The sequence below is a fragment of the Carassius auratus genome, chromosome 36, assembly GCF_003368295.1.
Source record: "Carassius auratus strain Wakin chromosome 36, ASM336829v1, whole genome shotgun sequence".
Taxonomy (NCBI): domain Eukaryota; kingdom Metazoa; phylum Chordata; class Actinopteri; order Cypriniformes; family Cyprinidae; genus Carassius; species Carassius auratus.
In genome coordinates, this window is record NC_039278.1 from 19,301,294 (window position 1) to 19,312,203 (window position 10,910).

The 10,910-nt window shown below is 36.8% G+C and overlaps 3 protein-coding genes across 6 annotated transcripts in view; 2 read left to right on the forward strand and 1 right to left on the reverse strand.

The window, feature by feature from the left end:
- Positions 1-6,812, forward strand: part of LOC113055540 (cyclin-dependent kinase 18-like) — a 33,800-nt gene extending 26,988 nt beyond the window's left edge. Inside the window, exons 13-15 of the mRNA XM_026221927.1 lie at positions 4,634-4,724; positions 4,863-4,940; positions 5,116-6,812. Of these exons, the coding sequence (XP_026077712.1) occupies positions 4,634-4,724; positions 4,863-4,940; positions 5,116-5,150 (204 nt within the window). The 3' untranslated portion in view covers positions 5,151-6,812. The remainder of the gene's footprint in view (positions 1-4,633; positions 4,725-4,862; positions 4,941-5,115) is intronic.
- A 510-nt stretch (positions 6,813-7,322) lies between these two features.
- LOC113055541 (uncharacterized) lies at positions 7,323-9,226 on the forward strand. 4 transcript variants are annotated; one of them, XM_026221931.1, is made up of 8 exons: positions 7,323-7,725; positions 7,836-7,906; positions 8,004-8,180; positions 8,342-8,382; positions 8,444-8,515; positions 8,598-8,648; positions 8,718-8,849; positions 8,949-8,979. In XM_026221931.1, exons 1-8 carry the CDS (start codon positions 7,556-7,558, stop codon positions 8,961-8,963), a joined length of 729 nt encoding a protein of 242 aa, XP_026077716.1. In that variant the 5' UTR covers positions 7,323-7,555; the 3' UTR covers positions 8,964-8,979. The 4 variants fall into 4 exon arrangements, with proteins under 4 accessions (XP_026077716.1, XP_026077714.1, XP_026077713.1 ...); XM_026221929.1 differs by having other exon boundaries at positions 7,839-7,906; positions 8,718-9,226; XM_026221928.1 differs by having other exon boundaries at positions 8,718-9,221.
- Positions 9,227-9,408: 182 nt separating this feature from the next.
- On the reverse strand, positions 9,409-10,847 carry LOC113055543 (putative nuclease HARBI1). The gene is made up of 3 exons (XM_026221932.1): positions 9,974-10,847; positions 9,774-9,889; positions 9,409-9,646 (listed from the first exon to the last, which is right to left on the reverse strand). Exons 1-3 carry the CDS (start codon positions 10,404-10,406, stop codon positions 9,515-9,517), a joined length of 681 nt encoding a protein of 226 aa, XP_026077717.1. The 5' UTR covers positions 10,407-10,847; the 3' UTR covers positions 9,409-9,514.
- Positions 10,848-10,910: the final 63 nt, after the last annotated feature.

Below are 10,910 nucleotides of genomic sequence, written 5' to 3' on the forward strand. Positions count from 1 at the left end.
GTGCATATTTCTCTCCTGATCCTGACAATAACATTTCCAATGGAGAAAGGAATATTATGGACAGAGGATTCATACTTTGATCGAAAACATGTATGATGGATTAGTTTCTTTCAAACTCACAGCTTTTCACTTCACAAGATTTTAATTGATGGGCTGGAGTCATGTGGATCATTGTGATGTTTTTATCAGCTGTTTGGAATGTAATTCTGACGGCACCCATACACTGCAGAGGATCCATTGGAGAGCAAGTGATGGAATGCTACATTTCTTCAAATCTGTTTCAATAAAGACACAAACTCATCTACATCTTGGATGGCCTGAAGGTGAGTACATTTTCAGCAAATTTTCATTTTTTTGGGGGGGGGGTGACCTTTTCTAAGTAAACTCAGTTTGAAACATATGCTTTACAAAAAACTAGTGTACTTTTAGTATTCAATTAAATTAAATAATTTTGCATGTAAATGTCTCATCGTATCCCTTTTTTAAGGAAAAAATAATTCTACGATACACTTTCATGCACTTTTAGGTTTGTATGCTCTTCTAAATGTTTCAAATTAGGAGCAGTGCTTTAAGTGGGCCGGTATGCACAGGTACTCAGTACCGCCACTTCCAAATATAGCTCTTGAGCGTACCACCACCTCTCCGTGCACCCAGAACGTGATTTTAGCGTACCCGTACGTTCATTTGGACATCTGTTTTAATAGAGGTTTTAATCCTTTGCCTCCACTGCCGCTTTTCAGAGCGCCATTCACAATGCACGCTTCCTAATTCTTCCTAGTTTGGAGTATGGAGCTTGAATCATTTGAACCAGTTTGGGAGTTCGGAGCGGGATCGCGAATCATTTGAGTCAGTTCGGGAGTTCGGAGCAGCTTCGCGGATCATTTGAATCAGTTCGAGAAATCGGAGCGGGTTCGCGAATCATTTGAGTCAGTTCGGGAGTTCGTGGCGGGTTCGCGAATCATTTGAGTTTGGGAGTTCGGAGCGGGTTCGCGAATCATTTGAGTCAGTTTGGGGATCGCAAATCATTTGAATCAGTTCGAGAGTTCTGAGCTGCTTCGCGGATCATTTGAATCAATTCAAGAGTTCGGAGCGGGATCGCGAATCATTTGAGTCAGTTCGGGATTTCGGAGCGGGTTTGCGAATCATTGAGTCAGTTTGGGGTTCGCAAATCATTTGAATCAATTCGGGAGTTTGGAGCGGCTTCGCGCATCATTTGAATCAATTTGAGAGTTCGTATATGGTTCGCGAATCATTTGAATCAGTTCCGGAGTGCGTAGCGGCTTCGCGGATCATTTGAATCAATTCAAAAGTTCGTAGCGGGTTTGTGACTCATTTGAGTCAGTTCGGGAGTTCAAAGCGGCTTCGCGAATAATTTGAGTCAGTTCGGGTATTTTTTTTGCACATTTTATTTATGTTCAGTAGTTCTTTCTAGCTCAAGCAAATCCACAAACTAATAAAAAGATTTATTATTAAGGTTGCCTGTTGACTGCTGTATATGAAAGCCCTTCAATATAGTTGTTGTTACCTCAGGGGATGAGGGGAATCATCAAAGAAAAAAAAAAATATATATATATATATATATATATATATATATATATATATATATATATATATATATATATATATATATATATATATATATATATATATATAATAGAGTACCAGCACCTCTTTTGGGCAACTTAAAGCACTGGTTCGGAGCACATGTGAAAAGTAAGCATCCACATGCAATATATTTGCATAGTGTACATTCTTACTGAAAACATAAATAATATCGGTGTATTATAGGTATTGTAGATATTATAGATATTATTTTATTTCAATAGGTTTATTGTTCTGTGTAGACAACTTTCCATTTGTTGGAATGCTAAGAAGGAGCCAGTAAGATATACACAATAGATTTATGCAATATGAGGATTTGCCAGTCTGTGTCAGATGTCAAAAACAACAGCCCTGCAGGGCTATACTGAGAATAATCCAAAAACACACACACACACCTAGCCAGTGGTGGTACTGTGTTTAGAAACACCTTGCCGAAGAGAGAGGTCATCGAGTATGACATATGGCACAATAGCAGGAGGACAATATTTCTGGTATCATAGCATGATGAAACAGGAATATTGTCTATACTGGTAGAAAAATGTGAGTAAGTCACTATCAATAAATCTGATAAAGTGTCTATTTATTGTTAACACACTGCTCTGTTAACAGACAATAACAATAATGAACTATACAATTCTGTTTGCATCTGCATAATAAGAGACAGATAATCCAATAATACTGATATTCTTTTCTAACGGTTAATAGAAATCCATTTGGTGGGTCTCAAACAAAGCCATTACGCCAGACTTACTTACATCACTACAAAATACAATAATTGATGTAAAAGCCTTCATTCTCAAGCGTGAAATACAGACCTGTAGCGTTTTTGTTGTTGTTGTTGTTGTTGTTTTTTCCTATTATATTAAGTATTAATACTGTTATTATTATTGTTTTTGTTATTAACAATAACAATATTTGTTATATTATAAATAATAATAATAATAATAATATTTATGACCATGATTTTTATGCAAAGCAGTATTGCAATCAGAATGGTCAAAAATGTATATTCAAATTTATTTTTAACACAACCCCTTAGTATTCTAATAGCCTAATCATTATAAATTATTGAGTGAAAATTCAGAAATAATTATTTAAAAAATCAGATAAATACATAAAAATCAACTACTAATCAAAAGTATTACTATTAATAAAATATCAGCATAATCTCAAAATTTAAAACCCTTTAAAAATAGTATTTTACAGTCTAATTATAATCAATTATTGTGGCAAAACTAAGACATTTAAATAATAATAATAATAATAATAAAGCAGAATAACAAATTAAAAGTTATATATACTAAATCAATTAAAATCAATAAATTATAATTAAAATCTATATGAGTTTTTTTTTTTTTTTTTTTTTTTAAGCTCTAGCATGGGATCAGACATTATTTGTGTGTGAGATTTCTAACAAGCACACAGCACTATTGCAGAGGCCAGCGAGGTGCTGTTAAAAGCCATGGAACTGCAATAGTCTTCAGCTCCCACAAACCCCTGGGTGAAAAAAAGGCCCTTGTTAAAGGTTTTCGCTGCCGAGACGGAGTGCGCTCAGAAGCTAATTACAGTGTCAGCTTCCCCTCTCTGCCTGCTCTCCTCCAGGTCCAATTAGTATGATACAGGCAGGGAGCATTATAGCGTTATCAAAACACAGGTAAACAAACGCAGACAACCCCACGCTTCGCTCAGGTACAGGCAAGAGTAAGGACCTTTCAGAGGAATATCGTTCAAGATTATGTTGGGGGAATGACTGAACAAAGAGGGCTGGCAAAGGCTAAAGACTCTTCCAGAGACTCGATGCTTATCATAGCGTTTTGTTTGGCTGTAAAATAGAGGTTGGGTCAATTTGTAATAGTTATATGATTCGTTTAATTTAACAACAATAGAATAGTCCATGGGAGGTCTAAGATTGTGTGTGTTAGAATGCGGTATTTGTGCAGAAGCGTGAATGCGTTTCTTTCCTCTTTGTGCGTTCTGATGGCGCGCGCAGCTTGAGCGCGCTCTGACCTGTCATTATGATGAAAGACCGCGGAGCGCGCGATTCGTTAATGGTGACAGCGGCCTTAATGAGTCCGAACCGTGCACCTGTTTCTCATCAAACCCCGCTGACTGATCGCGCCGTCAGCCTCACACAATGCGCTCTGAACGCTCTGCTCGTTTGAAGCACTGCCAAACTTCGCCGGAGACAATTTGATAACTTTGTGTGAGATGAGAGCAGGGTGATGGGTGCTTCATTATTTAAAACTATTTTATAGCTCAGGGATCAACAAGTCAGGGGAGCTGTGCTCAAATCGAGTCATTAGTGAAGACCACAGGCAGCACTCGCGTTGTAGTGCGCAAAACAGAGAAAGAAGCGTTGACGCATGCGCACACGTGTTAAAAATATCAAAGTGCAATTCTCTGGCTTTTAGTACATCTTCATTATACAACAAGTTAATTAAATCTTTCCATGATGGTCAGAATATTTATTATATCTTGTAATCTATATATATATATACACACACACACACAATACGTGTGTGTGTGTGTGTATGTATGTATATATGTATATATTAATATGTATGTATATATTAATTTGTTCTTATATTATGTAAATTTAGATCAACTTAAATATATAATATAAATATAGCTACAGTAAAAATAATAATACATGTCATATTATGGTCACAGCTAGATAAACATATTCGATTTATATTATTATGTTTGTGGTTAAATATAATGTCCAATGTGTTTAATTTAATAACATGATTTTCTTAAAATAATAAATGTCATATATCATAATAGATGGCTTCCATAACTATAGATAAACCTATAAATATAAACCTATATAGGTATATATAGACAAACCTATATTTATATTTAAATTAAATAATGTGTATAATCACATAAATGTATGTATGCATATATATTTATATATATATAAATATTGAGATAGTATAATATGCATAATATTATTATTTATAATATTTATATTCAAATATAATGTGTAATAACAAAATATACATTTCCCTCCTCTTTTTTTTCTGTTCAGTATGACACCAAGTGCAGGATTTCCGCAGAGTCGGCTCTGAGACACTCTTACTTCCTGACTCTGGGCGAGAACATCCACTCCATACCTGACAGTGAGTTCATCCCAATATTTACGCTATTATCTAATTTCTCTGCTTAAATATCCTCAACAAGGGCTTTATCATCTGTCATTCACCCTTGATTAAACAACAAATGAGAATCATCAGCCACTTGTCTTCTATTCTCTCTAGCCTCATCTGTGTTTTCACTGAGGGAGATCCAGCTACAGAAGGATCCGGGACACAAGAGCTCAGTATTCCAGCCACCAGGTATTCAATTCCATTGCTTTGGCATCACTCATCTCTATTTGCACAGCGCAACTTGATCATTTTTAGTCATGCACAAGGAACATTAATCCCATCTGTAAACCTGTAAGAAAATGCTTTCACCTCACCTGCACTCCTGCAGATCTGTCTAACAATGGGTCATTTTCTCCAAATCCAGGTCGAGGCAAAAACCGCAGACAAAGCATATTCTGAGGACAAGAAACAAAGCACTGTGCATGAAGAGATCGCCAGAACAAAACAATTATGAAGCAGACAGCTTTGTTTCTCCATCTAAAACATGCATGCATCCATTCACGAACACACCAATTTATTAGTCTGTCCTTCAGAAAACAGATTCAATAGAAGTGAATCATCCTCAGTCATAAAACTGGCTGGTTAAAAGTGTGGCCGAGGCTCAATCCAATCTCTCTAGCAGTCTCATTTAAGCCTAAAAACCACACTGATCCTAAAGCTCAAATCTTTAAAAACATTTACCCCTGGTTTCACAGACAAGGCCTTAGCCTTGAAACATGCACTGACAAATTTTTGTCTCAAGATGCAGTAATGCTTCTCTCTCTCTCTCTCTCTCTCTCTCTATCTATCTAGATTATAAAATATACCTAAATGTCCTAATTGAATTACAGCCTAAACCTGGCTTAGTCTAAGCCCTGACTGTGAAACCAGGCCTTACAAGTAGTATTTTCAGATGTTCATGGTATTTTTCATTTGTGCGTGTATGTGAATGTGCGAGAAACATGGTAGCTAATTATTTTCCCATTGAGTGAAATTTCTTTAATTTCTGTTTGAAGTTTGACTAGTTTTGCATTATGTGTTTGACGAGTCATTGCACCAGCTCATATTGCAGTTTATTTCACAAGCGTTCATTCGATATTTCAATATCGAGAGGGGTTGACACATAAAAACTGTAAGTTGTCATAATTATTTGAGCCATTGCATAGAGAATACTTGAATTCTGTCATGATACCATTGATCTTTGGCTACTAAAGGTGCTGCAAGTGATTTTAGCTAACAAAATTAGACCGCCTGCTTCCTTTCTTCTAAATCCTGTCCTGTCCACAAAATGACTGACAGCCAAAGAGTCTTTCTGATTGGCAAAAAAAAAAAAAAAACTGTGGTACTCACTTACAGTATCTTTGACGAGTTATTAATTTACACAATGATCAAGAGGTGCCTTTTGCAGACCGGAAGAGATGATGGGATCAACTATCTTGGTCCTTTCAAGTAATTGCACGTGCAGATATTCGTTTTGCCATTTAAGGTAATTGCTACTCCGTATTTGCACATGGCATCCAAGTGTCCTGGACCTGAAACCTAATTATTGTTCACCTTCTCCTACTGTATCTTGTAGTTCAAAGATAAAAGCATGAGATTCTTTATTGTAAATGGCACTGAGCACAAGCTCGTTTTACTGTGGACAGAAAGCTTAATAATTTAAAGGCCCCCGGGGAACAGAAAAATGAAGAATGACTGACAAAGTAGAAAATATATTGACTTAAAATGATTTAGTTTACCATTACTGAAGAAGCGGCACTAATTTATGTTTTGTGGTAAATGAAAATATTTTAAATACTCTATTGAAAAGAATTAATATATAAATATATGTATTTTGAAAAGTGTTTTCTTTATTCTCAGTGAACTATTGCCAGAAGAAAAAAAAACTGTTGTATTAAAATATCTTAGATCATGTCTAAATGTTTTATAAAAGATTTAGATTTTTGTATGAAATGTAATATTAAATATTTTGTGTGATTTGTTCTATTCTATTATGATATTCTGAAGCTGAATGTATTGTGACTACGAAAATGCCAAAAATAATTAAATAATCAATTAAATAAATGCTGACGTTGAGTTGAACCATGCATGGGAATGTGACTGCCCTTGTCTCAAACAATACTGTCTTATTTGACATTAATACACTTGACAAACAAAGTAAACTTGATAGGATTCGGTCTTGGCAACATTCCGTCTCCTGGACGACCAGATAAACCTGTGTTCAAATCAGTCTAGGTTTGTGTTTCATTGTTAGCATAGTTGCGACAAATTAGCTACTTGTGTAAAAACTAGTCGGACCCTGCACTCGGGGTACAGTGAACATGAAAATATCTGTAAAACAACAGTCAACAGTCAAAAATATGTCTGTCCACGTCACCCCAGTCAATAGTGCTTAGTCTCTTACCCTCTTGAATGTGTTGGCGTTATTCACGAATTATGTAGGAGGATCAAACTACCAACACACCTGTTGCACGGATCTGTTTCTTCTTCTTGGGAATTTTGAATCTTTTTGACGAATTATTTAACGGTTACTTTGAGTCATAAAGCGGGTGTTATTTTTTATTTTATTTATTTATTTTTGGACAGGACCTGGGGGCTGTTCCATAAAAGCAGCTTAGAAAAGCGGGGATTAAAGTCCAAAACCTGACTTGAATGAGCCGAGCTAAACATCCGCGCTTAAATTGGTTCCATAACAGTAAGTTGAGGATCATGTGATTTTACTAATTTGAGTCAGGTTTAAATAGTCTAGATAATTGCGCGTGCACGCCATTGTTTAAAAGTCCTGAAAAGTCGAGCATGGGTCAATCGATTTACTGTGGGCTACCATGGCAACAAAAGGAAAAGATAGAGCAGCGATGTTCACGGCAACGGAACAGCGTTTGCTATTGGAATCATATGAAGAATTTAAAGATGTCATCACCAAAAAAGGCAATACAGCGGCAATAAATAAAGCAAGAGAGAAAGGTTGGCAGGAAATTGCTGATCGTCTCAATGCGTAAGTAGCGGTGTAAGCTATTTAAAATAATTTATCAACATTGAATGTGTGTCACAATACATTGCAAAGTTTGTGTGTGAATAACAGTAACGTTAATTGCTTTCACGCAGCAGCAACTTAAGTGAAGGAAAAAGAACCTGGCAGCAGGTGAAAATAAAATATAAAAATATAGTTCAGAATGGTAAGTAAATCTAATGGGATGTATATATGTAATCAATGCCAGCTTGAAGTTACAAGTATTCAGGGTTTTTTTTTTATGTATTTTTTTTTAATTGCAGCGACCAAAAAGAAGACTGAGGTTGCTGGCACTGGGGGAGGGCCACCACCAGCCAGCTTCACTCCTGCAGAGGAGCTGGCTTTGGAAATTAATAAAGGGAGGCCCGTCCTTGAGGGAATAGAGGGGGGGACATCATCTAAAATGATATCACGTAGTATAAGTAGTGAGTATATAAAAGGTGTGTGTGTTTTATTCGCATTATTCCTTCCTGACTAACTGATTTCCTCCTTCCTTAGGCATTGTAAACCTAAGTACATCATAGCAGTAATGTCACATAGAAGTACTTGTGCTACTGTAATGGTGCATTTTGGTAAAAAAAATATTTTTTTTTCTATCAAGATTCTGTATGCTGTATGGATCCACCAGACATCATGTTGCCTGTGAGTATGAGACCTTTTAAATAAGACATGTATGCTAATGATTTTAACTGAGTTTAATCAGTGGTCACAGGGAGAAGTGATGGGAGTTGAGGAGGATGAGGAGACTGTGTCTGTATGTTCAAGGAGGCCTGAGGTAGTCACAGGTTCCATGTGATACTTTATTGAATATAAAAAAAGTGTACTTGTGTGATAAAATGATCATAATGTGTTTTCAGGATGCTGACACTGTTCTAGAGCCCTCTCAGTCTGGGACCACATGTGACAAAGTGAGTATTAAGAAATGAAAACAATGTGACGAGTATTCAATGAAATAACTTAAATCTATGTTGCTACATAACCCAGAAAACATAAAAGGAGTGTATAAACGCTACCTCCTTAAACAAATGGAAGTGATTGATATCGACATCCAGTATAAAAAACTGAAGATGAGGAAGTTGGAGCTGGAAATTCAACAGCTACAGAAAAATGCAAGTAGAACTACCATTTTTAAAAAAGGAAAAGGAAAAAAAAATGACCTTTTTGATCACTTTCCACAACATTTATTTGTGCGTTTTCACCCCTAACAGGCAGATTCACTCTGAATAAAGACAAATCACATTATATACTTTGACTTCTGTGTGTTTGTTCAACTAAGGAGAAAGTTGAGGGGCCAGTGGAACATTTTAGAGGCTACACATGGTTTAGATCATATTAAGCAAAATAATTATTTGCATATGTGTCTCGTATAAGTCTGCCTGTTTCGTTTTCTTCCAATACTGCCTCATTGCCCCAGTCTTCCTCTTCAGCAATCCTTGGTTGCCTCTCTCTCCTCAGACAAGCAATGTCATGGAGCACTACACAAGCGACTACAATGTCACATGCCCTAGGTGGAGTCACTCTGAGGTGCTTCAGGCACTGAAACCTTGACTTTATCAGCCCAAATGCCATCTCTATACGACCTCTTGTGCGTGCATGGGCAATGTTGTAGCGGTGCTGTGCCTCTGTCTGGGGCTCCTGATAGGGAGTCAAGAGGTAAGGCAGGCATGGGTATCCCTGGTCTCCCAGCAAAACTCCTGCGAATTCTCCTGCATAGACAGAATGAATATATAGATATATAATTTTTTTTTTTCTTTTTTATAAGACTTTTTGCGATTTAAGTGATTACTAGCATACCTCTTGCTAGTTGCTGGTAGAGAGATGAGGCTCTAAAGATTCTAGTCTCATGCACAGAGCCTGGCCATTTGGCCTCTACATTTGTGATGATGCAATCTGCATCACTAATCATCTAAAATAAATTTAAACCTGTAGGTCACTACATTTTAATTGCAATGAACTAAACCCTGGTGCCCAGCTTAGTACAGAACACTCAGTGCTAGAGCATAGCCTTCAATATCATCTCAGTGGGAACGTACCTGTACATTGATGCTGTGTACTGATTTCCTATTCACAAAGTCCGCTTCATGTGGACCAGACGGACACTTAATACGCACATGGGTGCAGTCCAATGCACCGATAACATTTGGGAAACCTAGGAAAATTATTTGTTTTAAATGTCCCATGTAAAATCAACAGTCAAGAAATATTTCCATGTTTTATAGTTATTTGAACTTACCAGCTATTCCATAAAAGGCATGTTTAATGGTACGAATAGCTTTGTGGCCAGGGAATGTGATGAACACATTGAGTAGTCTTTTTAAAGAAAGGTACACAGTTCGTACAGAGCGGCAAACTGATGCTTTGCTGATATTCTCTGCATCTCCAACTGTGTACAAAAATGTTCCACTGGCAAAAAAGCGAAGTGCAATGCACACCGTCTGTGGGACTGTGAACGCTCTGTTGCGGCGTGTATTATTTGCAATGTATGGGCTTAGTAATCTACAAATATATGCAATCCCATCTCTTGAGAACCTATATCGCTCATACAGGTAGCTGTCATTAAAAGCCAATGGGTCTGACCTGTCTCTGAAAGTTCTCTCTCTTTGAAATGCCCTCCGCAAGACTATAGCTCCCTCATCCACCACCTCATCTATGAAAGGACATGCCATGATTAAGTTTGGAGACGAGTTCAGCTCCCTATTTATATACTTTTAATTAATTACCAAACTCATTAACCAAACTCACCAATTAAACACACAAGTTTTGAACATTTCTTAGTGTATTTATACCTTATAATTTCTTACATTTATTAGTAAAGTACATTTCCTTATTTATTTATTTATATTTTAAAAAAAATACTAATAGTGGTTAAGTAAAATAAAATGACATCGAAATACCAGCAGGTGAGTATAAATGGTATGCTCGTTAAGTCTGAACTCAGACTTAGCCTGACAGTTAGCCTGCCCCGGACCAGGTTAATTTGCCAGCATAAGTTGCCGGGGGAACTGAGTTTGAACTTTTTTAAGTTTGATTTATGAAACCGAATCTACCAAAAATAAGCCTGACTAACCGAAATAAGCCTGGCTTATACTCTAATCTTGGTTTATGGAACAGCCCCCTGGTTTGGTAACACCTGTGGTAGCTACTGATGTCTATGGAAGCCCGTTTCCTCC